General features: G+C 38.6%; 1 protein-coding gene across 1 annotated transcript in view; it reads left to right on the top strand.

Moving 5' to 3' along the window:
- Nucleotides 1-14,795, top strand: part of SLC25A24 (solute carrier family 25 member 24) — a 49,771-nt gene extending 34,976 nt beyond the window's left edge. The window contains exons 7-10 of the mRNA XM_002751159.7: nt 1,840-1,947; nt 5,944-6,111; nt 10,480-10,630; nt 12,785-14,795. Coding sequence (XP_002751205.4) covers nt 1,840-1,947; nt 5,944-6,111; nt 10,480-10,630; nt 12,785-12,969 — 612 coding nt within the window. The 3' untranslated portion in view covers nt 12,970-14,795. The remainder of the gene's footprint in view (nt 1-1,839; nt 1,948-5,943; nt 6,112-10,479; nt 10,631-12,784) is intronic.
- Nucleotides 14,796-15,097: the final 302 nt, after the last annotated feature.

A 15,097-nucleotide genomic window follows, 5' to 3' on the forward strand; every position in this document is an offset into this window, starting at 1 on the left:
GTGGACAGAAATGTAGGCACAAGAAGGCATCACTCACGGAAGAGACTGAAAGTGGTTCTCTATGCCTCAAGAGTGATGGAGTGTGTTTTGGGAAAGGTAATGAAAGATAAGCAGGGGCCAAATGTAATAGGAACTTGGATATATATGGTAGGGGCTATTGTAGCATCTTATAAAGGGAAGTGAATGAGTATATTCACATTTAAGGAATATCAACCTGAAAAAAGAATGGAGAAGTTGGTGGGGGAGAGTGAGGCTAGACTAGAGGCAGGGAGAATATTTAAATAATTCGGGTAAGAAATGATGAACATCAGCATAAGTTGATGCCTTTAAGGAATAGAGAAGGGAATGAAGTGAGACATATTTGGGAATTGAATCAAGAACTCACTGACTGGATATGGAGGTGAGAAAGAGAGGAGTCAAGGACGATATCTAGTTTCTAACTTGAGCGACTGTATACATAGAGAATACAATATCAGATGAGTTTGAGATATATGGGACACATACAGGGAACTGTCCAGTCAGCAACTGGACATATCACCTAGCAATTAAGAGAGAGAGAGAGATCTTTGATAGAGAGGTTGTTCCTGAGTTGAGCCATCGGAATGGGCAGGATCACTTAAGAAGAGCTTATAAATAAGAAGAATTCTAGGAATAAGTCCAAAGGGAGAGATGAAAGAAGAAACTTGCAAAGGAGACTGAGAAGAAATAGCTTAAGGGATGGGAGGAAATCCAGAGAGAGGGATGGCCTAGGAGTCAGTGGAAGAAAATGGTTTCATGGGGGTCAGTGCTACTGGGTAGTGAATATAATAAGAGTACCTTTTAAGATTTCTCAACACAGAGATAGATAAGCTTAGCATAAATGCTTCCATGAAGTAATGAAATGAGAAGCCATACTGAAATGCGCTTAAAGTGAATGGGAGGTGATGAAACTTGGACAGTGGAGATACATTTTTAGGGAGTTTGACTGTGAAGGGACGGGAACTAGAAGAGGGAGAGGGTGATAGAAAAGAAGGATGTTGGGTGGAGGGAGGGAGGATTTGTTTTTTGGGTTTTGTTTGTTTTTGAGATAGAGTCTTGCTCTGTCACCCAGGCTGGAGTGCAGTGGTGCAGTCTTGGCTCACTGCAACCTCTACCTCCCAGGTTCAAGTAATTCTTCTGCCTCAACCTCCTGAGTAGTTGGGATTACAGGTGCACACCACCACACCCAACCAATTTTTGTATTTTTAGTAGAGACGGGGTTTTGCCATATTGGTCGGGCTGGTCTCAAACTCCTGACCTGAAGTGGTCCGCCTGCTTCACCCTCCCAAAGTGCTGGGATTACAGGAGTGAGCCACCGTGCCCAGCCTGGAGGGAGGATTTTGATTTGACTTTAATGTATCGATTGCTGAAGGAAGCATGTCAATCCAAAGAAAGAAGTTGAAAACATAGGTAAGAGAGGTTGATTAACCCAGCAGGTGTTCTGAGGGAGGTTGTGTGTAGGGAAAGGGTGTGGCAGTTGGAAAGGGGCTGGGGGAGATAGGTTCTATCCAGAGACTGTTAAAAGGACTAGCGGGGGTTCTCTCCTCAGCTTGTAGACAGCCAGTATGTGCTCACATGGCCTTTTCTTGGTGCACATGAGATGGGGGAGAGAGAGCAAGCTCTCTGGTGTCTGCTCTTATAAGAACACTGATCCTGTCATGAGGGCTCCATCCTGATGACCTCGTAAACCCAATGACCTTCAAAAGCCTCATTCCCTAATACCATCAGATGGGAGGTTGGGGCTTCAACATAGGAATTTGGTGGGGATGCAGCTCAGTTCGTGGCAGGTAGTGATGTACATTTTAAAACTTATTTATACAGTATAAGAAGTTACTTACTGAAGAAGGACAAAAAGTTGGAACATTTGAGAGATTTATTTCTGGTTCCATGGCCGGAGCAACTGCACAGACTTTTATATATCCAATGGAGGTGAGTACCATTGTGAAGTCTGACTGTGTGACGTTGTTTGTGTTGGTTGTCTTGCTGTGCAACAAGTTATCTTGAAATTCACAGTTTAAGACAAGCATTTATTATTGGGCAGTTTCTGTGGGTCGGGAATCTGGGAGAAGCTTAGCTGGATGTCTCTGGCTCAGGGTTTTTCACAGCCCACAGTTAAGGTGGCAATCAGTGCTGCAGTCACTCTGAGGCTTGGGTTGGGATGGAATCCAAGCTCACTCATGTGGTTATTGCCAGGTCTCACTGGGTATTGGCTGGAAACATCATTTCCTTATCACATGAGCCTTTCTTTAGGCTGCTTGAGTATCCTCAAAACACAGTAGCTGTCTTCCCTATAGTCACTGATCCAACAGAGAGAGAGAGAGAGAGCATACCCAAGACGAAAGCTGATATATTTTGCCTTCTCTGCTGTATTCCACTGGTCACATGGACCAACCCTGATAGAGGGTGGCCTCTCACTGCATAATGGTGTGAGTACCAGAAGACAAGTATCACTGGCGAGGCTGGCTGCCACTGTGTTTGTGAGAATTATAATTCTCATTCCTTTCCAAAGAGTTTATATACCTTAAATTTCATAATGGAATCTCAGGATTTGATTATATGGTGGTTATCCTAACTAGACATCCTTTCATTAGTACATAAGTTGGCAAACTGGCAAACTACAGACCTGCAGACTGTTTCATACAGCCCTTGAGTTAAGAATGGTTTTTACATTTTAAAAAGTGGGCAACACAGGAGAAAGTGGGAAAAGGTCTAAAATCAACACCCTAAAATCACAATTAAAAGAACTAGAGAAGCAACAGCAAACAAATTCAAAAGCTAGCAGAAGACAAGAAATAACTAAGATCAGAGAAGAACTGAAGGAGATAAAGACACGAAAAAGCCTTCAAAAAATCAGTGAACCCAGGAGCTGGTTTTTTGAAAAGATTAACAAAATAGATAGACTGTTAGCCAGATTAATGAAAAAGAAAAGAGAGAATAATAAAATAGACACAATAAAGAATGATAAAGGAATATCACCATTGATCCCACAGAAATGCAAACTACCATCAGATAATACTATGGGTACCTCTACACAAACTAGAAAATCTAGAAGAGGCGGAGTCAAGATGGCCGAATAGACACAACTCCCGTGCACAACACCCAGCGAGAGAGACACAGAAATGGAGAGATCTCCTAGCTGCAACTGAGGTACAAGGTGCATTTCAATGGGTCTGGTCGGACAGTGAGCAAAGCCCAGGCAGGGCAGACTGAGGTAGGGAGGAGTGCCGCTTCACCCAGAAAGTGCATCTGACCAGTGAGTTGGAGGCTCTCTCTCTGGCACTCTGGTCCAGATACAGCGCTTACCCCAAAGCCTCAACTATACACGGAACAGGGGATCTTTGCCAGTCAAGCGCTGGGAATTACAAGTGCAGAGTTGAATAATAATCTAGGACGATGTCCCTGACTGGTGCACAGATCTAAGCAAAGGTATAAGCCCATAAACCAGCTGGGAGAGCCTGCAGACTGAGCTATCACCCCCTCCCGCTGCCTGGAGAGAGAGGGAGCTAAAAGCTGAAAGACAGACAGTGGGACTGGGTGGGTCCTTACCCACCCCAACAAACCACAGAGGGCTGAAGCACTAACTCCAGCAGGTTACACAGCCAGTGCCTCAGTCTAAGCTGAACCCTGAATAATCCAGCCCTGTGGAGTAAAGACACAACCCACTATTGACCATACTGCCCAAAGTAAATTACAGATTCAGTGCTATCCTTATCAAGCTACCATTGACTTTCTTCACAGAATTAGAAAAAACTACTTTAAATTTCATATGAAACCAGAAACGAACCCACATAGCCAAGACAATCCTAAGCAATAAGATCGAAGCTGGAGGCATCATGCTACCTGACTGCAAACTATACTACAAGGCTACAGTAACCAAAACAGCATGGTACTGGTACCAAAACAGAGATGTAGACCAGTGGAACAGATCAGAGGCCTCAGAAATAATGCCACACATCCACAATCATCTGACCTTTGACAAACCTGACAAAAACAAGCAATGGGGAAAGGATTCCCTATTTAATAAATTGTGTTGGGAAAACTGAATAGCCATATGCAGAAGACTGAAACTGGACCCCTTCCTTACACCTTACACAAAAATTAACTCAGGATGGATTAAAGACATATATAAGACCTAAAAGCATAAAAACCCTAGAAGAAAACCTAGACAATACCATTCAGGACATGGGTATGGCCAAAAACTTCATGACTAAAACACCAAAAGTAAAGGCAACAAAAGCCAAAATTGACAAACAAGTTTCAGTTGAACTAAAGAGCTTCTGCACAGCTAAAGAAACTACCTTCAGAGTGAACAGGCAAGCTACAGAATGGGAGAAAAATTTTACGATCTATTCATCTGACAAAGGGCTAATACCCAGAATCTACAAGAAACTTACACAAATTTTTAAGAAAAAAACCCCTCAAAAAGTGGGCAAAGGATAGGAACAGGCACTCCTCAAAAGAAGACATTTATGCAGCCAACAAACATATGAAGAAAAGCTCATCGTCACTGGTCATTAGAGAAATGCAAATCACAAACACAATGAGTTACCATCTCATGCCAGTTAGAATGGTGACCATTAAAAAGAAAACAACAGATGCTAGAGAGGATGTGAAGAAATAGGAATGCTTTTACACTGTTGGTGGGAGTGTAAATTAGTTTAATCATTGTGGAATACAGTGTGGCGATGCCTCAAGGATCCAGAACCAGAAATACTATTTGACACATGATAGGGCATATATCCACAGGATTATAAAACATTCTGCCATAAAGACATATGTACGTGTGTGTTTATTGCAGCACAATTTACAATAGCAAAGACTTGGAACCAATGCAAATGCCCATCAGTGACAGACTGGATAAAGAAAATGTGGCACATATACATATGGCTATGCAGCCATAAAAAGTGATGAGTTCATGTTCTCTTTGGGACATGGATGAAGCTGGAAGCCATCATTCTCAGCAAACTAACACAGGAACAGAAAACCAAACACCACATGTTCTCACTCATAAGTGGAAGCTGAACAATGAAAACACATGGTCAAGGGGAGGGGAACATCACACACTGGGGCCTGTCGGGTGGTGCGGGTCAAGGAGAGGGATAGCATTACGAGAAATAATGTAGACGGCAGGTTGGTGGGTGCAGCAAACCACCATGGCACGTGTATAGCTATGTAACAAGCCTGCACATTCTGCACATGTATCCCAGAACTTGAAGTATAATAATAAAAAAAGTGGGCAAAAACAAAAGAAAAAGAATATACAACAAAGACCTAATATTTTAGGCTTGCAAAGACAGATATTTTATTATTTGGTCTTTACAGAAAAAGTTTTCTAACCACTGCTTTACAGCAAAAATAGTATTGTAAATGTGGAATTTATTGATATAGCAGAGGGTTTTTTAGTAACCAATAAGACTTAAGCAAGATACATACAACTTTCACCAACGTGTGGTATGCGTGCTAATAGAGCTTTCTTTGCAAGCATCTTAATATAATTGCTTATAGTACTCCACACACCTCTCAAAAAAGTCTTAATACCTATTCTTCCTTTTATATCCTCCGTATCAGTGAATAGTGTCACCTTCCCAACTCTCCACTGCCCATAGTGTGTTTGTACTACCCTTTCCCTCACCTTCCAGACGCAGGTGGTCACCAGTCATTTTTGTTAAGACATCAGTAGATTATCTTGCCTCCGTTTCCTTGGTTACTTTCTTCATCAGATACTCCTTGCAGTAAACGGGTGTCTCTGGCTGCTGTCCTAGCTTCTCAATAGAGGTAATATGTGAGGGAGAATGTATCAACAAATTGTACAGTCAATTGAGTGATGATATGCGCTAGGTATATGTTCTGTATAAAATTACTTCATTTGAATTCTGTGATGATAGAGTTAATATGAATAATAATATTTTGTTATTTTATATCCAGGTTATGAAAACCAGGCTGGCTGTAGGCAAAACTGGGCAATACTCTGGAATATACAATTGTGCCAAGAAGATTTTGAAACATGAAGGTGTGGGAGCTTTTTACAAAGGTTATGTTCCTAATTTATTAGGTATCATACCTTATGCAGGCATAGATCTTGCTGTGTATGAGGTGAGTTTATAGCAATCTCTTGAATCTGAAAAATCAGTTAAATAGCTTCTGTTAGAATTTGACTTTATATGATGAAGTAGATATAAGCCAGGAAACAGTTTGTGAGCAGAAGTAAATTCAACGTGTGTTATTTGAACCTTCAAGTAACTTAAGAGTGAATATGCATCGGGTCATTTTTGTATTAGATTTCCTTGGGAATTGCTTTTGTTAATGAAGAGTAAACTCAAGGTTAGGTAAAATCACCTTAAAAGGTGATTCTAGTGTTTGTTTTCAGGGAAGACACAATAAGCAAATCAGTTCCCTTGTTTTGGATTTGCAAAAATCTGACATTAAGCAAAGTGACTAATGTGACGTGAGTAATACAGTTAGTTACTCATGTGAGTCATACAAGGAATAAAAGAATCCAAATCTTGGATCAACCCTGCCATCTAAATCATTTAATAATTTATGAATCTTACAAACATGTGTTGAGCACACACTATGCAAACCACTGGGTTAGACACTAGATCTAGGGATTCAAAGGACTCAGTATGTGCCTTGAAGAAACTGAAGGTCTGGTGGGGGAGACAGACAAACAGCTAAAACCCGGTGTGGTTAGCTAGGCTGCCATGGACATGAGGCAGGGCACATGCTAGTATGGGACCCGAGCTATGGCATACAGGAAGGGGGAATGTGTAATGAAAAGAAGACTTGACTTTTTTTAAGGAGCTTTATTGAGATTTACTTCATATTGCCTACATTTCACTCATTTGAAATGTATAAGCAAATGGTTCTTGGCTTCTTACATAATTTTTTAAATTATGATAAAATATAAAATTTGCCATTTTACTCACTTTTAAGTGTACAGTTCAGTGGCATTAATTACATTCACAATATTGTGCAGCCCTCGACACTATTTCCAAATCCTTTTGCTCACTCCAAACAGAAACACCTTAACCTTTAAGCAATAATTTCCTATCCTCCCTAACCGAAACCCTTGGTGACCTCTAATCTGCTTTGTGTCTCTAGGAATTTACCCATTCAAGGTATCTTATAAGTAGAAACAGATAATATTTTTCTTTTTGTGTCTGATTTGTTTCTCTTAGCATAATGTCTTTAAGGCTTGTTTATGTTGTGGCATGTGTCAGAACTTCATTTCTTTTAACGGCTGAATCGTACTGCATTGTGTGTGTACACCGTATTTTGTTTAGTCCTTCATCTGTTGAAGAACATTTGGATTGTTTCTACTTTCTGAATGTTGTGAATAATTCTACAGTGAACATTGGCATCTACATATCTGTTGAAGTCTATGCCTTCAGTTCCTCTGGGTATTGAATTCCCTTCCTCGGAGTGGAATTGCTGAGCCATGTGGTCATTCTGTGTTTAGCTTTTAGGAACTATCAGACTGTTTTCCTTAGTGGCTGCACCATTTTATGTTCTCATCAGCAATATACAAAGGTTCCAGTTTTTTCCTGTCCTTACTAACACTTAATTTCCTTTTTAAAAAAGCTTATTTTTATTATAGCTATCCTCTTAGGTGTGAAGTGGTATCATGGTTTAGGACTTTACTTCTTGTACTGAATTTTTTAAAAATTATGATTAAAAACACATAACAAAGTTTATGATTTTAACCATTTAAAAATATATAGTACAGTGGTGTTAACTGTTTGTGGTTTGTTGTGCAACAGACCTCTAGAACTTTTTACCTTGCAAAACTTAAACTCATTAAACAACAGCTCCCAATTTCCCCTTCACCCCAGCACTGTGTAACCTACTTTCTCTATTATAGGTTTGACTACATTAAATACCCCATATAAGTGAAATCGTGTGGTATTTCTGTTTCTGCGACTGGCTTATTTCACGTAACATAATTTCCTCAAGATTCATCCATGTGAGAGCTTGTGACAGGATTTTTTTTCATTTTTAAGGCTGAATAATATTTCATTGGGTATATATATATCACATCTTCTTTATTCATCTGTTGATGGACTTTGGTTGTTTCTGTATCATGGCTATTGTGAATAGTGCTGCAGTGAACACGGTTATGCCAATATCTCTTCAGGATAACTGTTTTCAGTTCTTTTTGACATATACTCAGAAGTGGAATTTCTAGGTCGGATGGTAATTTTATTTTTAAGTTTTTGAGGAACCTCCTTGTCATTTTTCATGGTGAATATACTTTCTTTTTTTTTTTTTTTTTTTTTAACATTCCCATCAACGTACACCAAGATTCCAGTTTCTCCACGTCCTCCCCAACACTGCTGAATGGGGTAGTGAAGTCTCCTACTATTACTGTGTTGCTGTTTTTCCTGCCTTCAATTCTATTAATGTTTGCTTCATATATTTAGGAGCTTAATATTAGGGCCACATATAGTTATAATTACTATGTCTTACAGATAAAGTGACCTTTTTATTATTATATCATATCTGTCTTTGTCTCTTGTGACAGTGTGTGTCTTAAAGCCTATTTTTTTCTGATATAAGTGTGGCCACCCCGTTCTCTTTGGGTTCCTGTTTTTATGGAATATCTTTTCAGCTTATATGTGTCCTTAGGTCTAAAGTGAGCCTCATAGACAAGGTATAATGGATTCTGCATGTGTTATTCCTCAGCAATTTGTACTTTTTAATTGGAGGATTTAATCCATTTACATTTAAAGCAATTACTGACAAGGAAGGGGTGACTGTTGTCGTTTGGCTAGCTGCCTTTTAGTTTTGTCCTGTGGCTTTTTTGTCTTTTCTTTTCTTCCTGGATTTTTTTTTTTTTTTGTAGTGTCATGTTTTGATTCCCTTTTCATTTCCATTTGTGTGCATTCTATAGATACTATCTTTGTGGTTACCATTGTAATGGCATAAAACATACCAAAGTTAGAGCCATCTATTTTAAACTGTTTACAACTTATCTTCAGTGGCATATAAAACTGTGCCTTTACATTTTTCACCTCCTCCCTACCAACTTTATGTCTTTAGATGTTGCATATCCTTAACATAGATTTATAGTTACTTTTTAAAACTGTGCCTTTACATTTTTCACCTCCTCCCTACCAACTTTATGTCTTTAGATGTTGCATATCCTTAACATAGATTTATAGTTACTTTTTATTCTTCTCTTCTTTAACTTCTGTTTAAATATTGGTTTTGAAATTTAGATTTTGAAATTATTTATATACCTTCATTACAATACTATAGAATTTTATAATATTCTAAATATTGACCTTTACCACAGAGCTTCCTGTTTTCATATGGTTTTGTGTTCCTATTTATCAACCTTTTGTTTCTCCTGTTAGCCTTTCTTGTAGGGCCGGTCTAGTGGTGACAAACCACATCAGATTTTGTTTGTCAGGGACAGTCTTAATTTCTCCTTTGTTTTTGAAGGGCAGTTTTGCCCATACAGTATTTTTGTTTGGCGGTTTTTTTGAATTTCAAAACATAGAATATGATAGTCCTCTTTTTTCTAACCTGCAAGATTTCCATTGAGAAATGCACTTAATGGATTTTTTAATACATTGGGATAATTTTTTAATTCTGTCCTGTAGGATTGAAAATTTTTAGTCTTTTTTTTTTTTTGAGATGGAATCTTTATTTTCAGGCTGGAGTGCAGTGGCGCAATCTTGGCTCACTGCAGTCTCCGCCTCCCGGGTTCAAGCAATTTTTCTGCCTCAGCTTCCCGAGTAGCTGGGATTACAGGTACACACCACCATGCCTGGCTAAATTTTTGCGTTTTAGTAGAGACAGAGTTTCACCGTGTTGCCCAGGCTGGTCATGAACTTCTGAGCTCAGGCAGTCTGCCGGCCTTTCCCTCCCAAAGTCCTGGGATTACTAGTCATATAACATATTAACATGTATTTTATACTTAAAGTATCTTATGTTTAAAAGTTGATTCTAATAAATATTTTATACGGGAACCTAGAATAATAGGGAATAAAGCATGGCCTTTTGATCAGCATGCCTGATTCTGAGTCCTTAAAAAACTCTGCTGAGACGAATTTTCCTCATTTCTAAAACCAGAATAATAGATTTATGTCAGCGTTTTTGTAAGACCCAAATGAAATGTATGTGAAGTGTAAAATGAGATACAGTTAGTAGAATTATTTCATTATGCTCACCATGAGAGGTGTTCTTTAGATCCTGTGGCATCTGGTATGCAGTTCACGTTTGTTTAGAAGAACGTGAGTAACTGGTGCAAACCTCATGTGTTCTTCATCCTCAATGGTCTCCCGCGTCTCCACAAAGCCACTGCTTCCTACAGTGCCTGCTGCTTCTGTGAACCTGCAGGCCCATCCTGCAGAAATGGGGCTTCTCATGAGGTTGAGAATAGCTGTGAAAGTGTTTACATTGAGTGAAGTTGTAGAGTTAATTGTTTATTATTTTTCTTCTTTATTTATCTGGCAGCTCTTGAAGTCCTATTGGCTGGATAATTTTGCAAAAGACTCTGTAAACCCTGGAGTCGTGGTGTTGCTGGGATGTGGTGCCTTATCCAGCACCTGTGGTCAGCTGGCCAGCTACCCATTGGCTTTGGTGAGAACTCGCATGCAGGCTCAAGGTGAGTTTTTGATGACAGAACCACACCAGTAAAACTGCTATACCAGTAACATACTTTGAGAACTCCAAGTTCTACTAAGGCATCGCTTAACCTTTTTCATTATTGCCTTCTTAAGGAATCTTTTCAGAAATTCTTTTTCTAAATACTCCCTCATCGTGAAATGTTCATGTGACAGAAGCATTGCATATATACCGTATGTGTACATATGCCTTATACATAAACAGAGTGCGACTTTTTTTGACTGCGTTACATGCACGTTTTAAGAGTATAAGCTTTGGTATCTGATGGATTTGGGTTCAGATCCTTGACTCAGACTTCTTGGGGTTTTTAATTGGGAATGAAAATTGTACAGCGTTGTAAGAATTGCCAACAATATAAATAAAGCCTCTGGCGTTTGTTCAATTCTTGGTAAATAGTGGCTGGAATCATTTTTTAGTGTTGCTTGGATCCTACGAGTTTTGAGCTGCGATTCCTCCTCACTGGGACACTGTCTCCGCTGTTGGCTCTGATTACACTGTACATCTATGTCCTGGTTATTCTGCCAGCCTATTGATAACTTTTACCATTTGCTGGCTTTTATTGCTGTGCCCACTCTATTAAAGCATGAATTCTAGTGCCTTTATTTTCTCTTTATGCTTTCCCTGGTCAGTCTCATCCACTGTTGTTTTTTTAAATAGCACATCTTGGTCATCTACAGCTCCATCCCCAGCCTCCCAGGTGCCACCCACAGCTCCCCCAACCAAGCAGTCATCATTAATTGGTGAATACTCCCTGAGCCATTGTCCTGTTCTAGTCACTGCCAGATGCTAGGGGTAGGGCAGTCAGCAAGTCAGATGTGGCCCTGCCGGTGTAGAGTAGAGAAGACGTATGACCAGCCAGTAAACAGCCTGGTTAAACCAACTCCCCTGTGTTAGAGGAGCACAGACCGAGGGGCTGTAACCTGACTTGGGAGTTGCAGCACGTTGTCCGTGAAGCTGAGACTGGAAAGGTGAGTAGGAGTGAGCTGGGCACAGGACAGGGAGCAGGAAAAGAAACCCTTCCAGCTGAGGGAAAGCGTGTGTGAAGACCCTGAGGTAGGCACCAACGTGGAGTATGTGAGGAGCTAAGAGGCAGTCATGGCTGCAGAGAAAAACACAAGGTAGTGAACTACATGTTTCTTGTGTATGCTCTCATTTCACCATCATAACCATCTTGGGGCTGGGAATACTAATATTATCCCCATTTTTAGGATGAGTAATGGGGCAGAGAGAGATTAATTCCCGCAAGATTATACCTGTGGTTAAATAGTGGGACTATAATTCAGGTGCATGCAGTCTAATTCCAACCCTCCTGTCTGCCAGCCCCAATCCAGACCTTTGCATGGCTGAAAGACTGTCATTTCTGACCTCAAAGTCTGATCATTTTACATCTGTTCAGACATCTTTGCAACCCTTTGGTGTCTTCAAAGTAAATTCCGAAGTTCTTAGTGGGAATTTCAAAGCCTTTAATAATCTGGGCCCACTTTATTCACTATCTGTGTCATAACCAGATGCAACAATCAGCTGTGTCTCTATAGCACATGGTGCCCCCCCCCTTGTCTTGGTTGTGCCATCAACACTGGATTTTGCTTCCTCCTCTTGCTTGTTGAGGTGATTTCCAAGGCCCAGGTCCCTGTGCTTTCCCAGGCTTCCCAGAGCTTCTTCCATACTCCCCTTACTTCCCAAGATTTAACTGTCAGTGTGTGGCTAGTAAGAAGGAGGAGGCAGCAGCGTTATACCAGCTTTGGAGTCAGACAGACCATTGGATCTCAGCCCTAACATTTTCTGCTTAGGTTTTTTAGTACAAATTTCCCCATCTTTCTAAGCCTCCAATTGCTCACTTATAAAATTGGTATAATATTTATCTTGCAGGATTGACATGGAAGGTAATTAACCCAGTATTTAGAACATAGCAATTAATAAATAACTATAGTTACCATCATTATTATAGTTACACACTCACTGTTAGGTGCTGTATAAAGAGAATCGTAAAAGGGTATTTTCTTGGGCTCCTTGGAATACATTTTATTCTTTTATTGTATTCTAGAATATCATTCTGAAACATAACTGTTTATTGTAATAATAATGAAATATGCTTGAATATTAAATTAGGCTGGCCTCTTTTTTTATTTTTTAGCCATGTTAGAAGGTTCCCCACAGCTGAACATGGTGGGCCTCTTTCGACGAATCATTTCCAAAGAAGGAATACCAGGACTTTACAGAGGCATCACCCCAAACTTCATGAAGGTGCTCCCTGCTGTAGGCATCAGTTATGTGGTTTATGAAAATATGAAGCAAACTTTAGGAGTAACCCAGAAATGATGCTGAATTTTCTTTTTGCTTTAGCAAAATTGAAACTTTCAACAATCCCTGGAGTGACTTTTTCTCCTCAAATTGAAACAAGTCTATGGCCAAAGAAACTGTATTTCTTTCACAAAAGGGAAGATGATAACAATGCAACTTTTCAGCTCAATTATATGTACACAGAAATGTTAAAAACATAGTTTTAATACGTTTTGAAAAGGCCACACAATTATACTTTATCTGTTCTTAATAGTCCTTCTGCAAATCTCTGCCCTGAATCCGAAATCTGAAAATGTACTTGCTTAAACAAAATGTGTTTTGTGTGGTTAAGTTATAAATCATTCATCTTTTCTTTGGGCGGTTCACGTTTATGCCACTTCCTTTATACTTAAATGTCTTGTTTTATGTAGTTTGAGTATCTTTATAGATTTCTTTAAATTTCCTTGTAGAACCATTAATAGAAAAATCATTACATTTAAAATATACCTTACAGCCAAAGCATCCAAACAAGTGCAGGGTTTATGTCCTTATTCTTCTTTCAGCTGAATAGGAATGAACACAATGGTAGCATTTCTAAAGAGAAGTGATAAAATTATCTTTACTTCAGTGGGTACTTTTCTATTTTACATGTACCATTATTTGGTTCCTGGAGTTAAACATTAATTTTCAGTATATTACTGTTAAATTGTCAGCACAAGGCAACTTAATTGAAAGATTCTGTTCTGCCATTGCTTTGAAAAGCAGCAGGAAACAAAATCCTTCGACTTGTAACGGCTTCTGAAGAGCATCTTTTTTCCTTTGTCCTTTGTTTCCTCCTTTTTAAATCAGATTTCATTTTAATCAGGAAGACTTCTTGGGACCATTCTTAGTAACCTGAAATTTCTTTTTAAATTACGTGAAGTGGGTTGATCATGAGCCAATGACGTGCTTATTTCTCCCTCATTGTTGAATATCTTTGAACCCGCTGTTCTCAATTTGGACAGCATAAAGGTGAGAGGTACATATTAGTAGTACGTATTACTCATGCATTAGATACCTACATTTAAATGAAAGGCCCAATTTGTAAACACATACTTCCATATTCTCTCTTGCTCCAAGTTTTAGGAACATGTTATGATATAGGAGACTTAATTTACAATAATGATAGCATTTTTAAATTTTACTAAAGCCATTTTTATAGTCAACTATCTTTTCTTACTTGTGTGATTAGAACTTAGAAAAATATTTACTAATTGAAGTTATTGTCACTTTGTAATTTAGTTCTTAAAATCATTTGACTTCTAATAATTTCTGTTATAAATTGCCAGCATTTTAATGAAAATCGAATGACGACATAATAGGCAATTTTTGAACCTACCTCTTTTATTTTCTGAACCAAAGAGAAAGATGAATGTTTGTGAAGCATTTTCAAAAATGTAGTTTCATTATATTAGTTATGTTTGATAAATGTCTCAGTATTTTTATAATATGATAAGCCTGGGATTCTACCTTAAGGGTTCTTTGTACTTCTGAATAATATATAAAATGACAATATAAAGGTACATGATCAGCTCTTTGTATTTTTTTTCATAAAAATTATGGAAATGAATAATTTTAGTAACATTTTTGAAATTCCAAACTTCTGGAAAATATGAAAATATTCATTGTTCATTATGAATTTAAATTGTTCCCTATTTAACATTTGTAAGGCGTGAATGTGATTTGTCTGTACATCTTGTATCTTTTCCAAAAAATGATTCTGTATCTTTCGGAAAAAAGCCAAGAGTTGAAGATAGTGTATATCTGGCATTACTGAATATTTTCTTGCAATGTCTATCAAAAATATATATTTGTTTTTAAAATGACTTGTTTTCCAACTTTTATTTTTTTAGAGAAAATTCTTAAGACTCAGTTTCCTAATTTTAAAAAATATATAAATATAGCAAAAATTGCATCCTACAGCATAGATAGCGTAGACCTTTGGCACCAGTTTGATTCATGGGTGGAAGGGACTTGCCTTGACTCAGATGAGACTTTGGACTGTGGACTTTTGGGTTAATGATGAAATGAGTTAAGACTTTGGGGGACTGTTGGAGGCGTGATTGGTTTTGAAATGTGAGAATATGAAATTTGGAGGGGCAGGGTTGGAATGATATGGTTTGGCTGT

This window comes from Callithrix jacchus, chromosome 7 (assembly GCF_049354715.1).
Source record: "Callithrix jacchus isolate 240 chromosome 7, calJac240_pri, whole genome shotgun sequence".
In the NCBI taxonomy this organism is placed as follows: domain Eukaryota; kingdom Metazoa; phylum Chordata; class Mammalia; order Primates; family Cebidae; genus Callithrix; species Callithrix jacchus.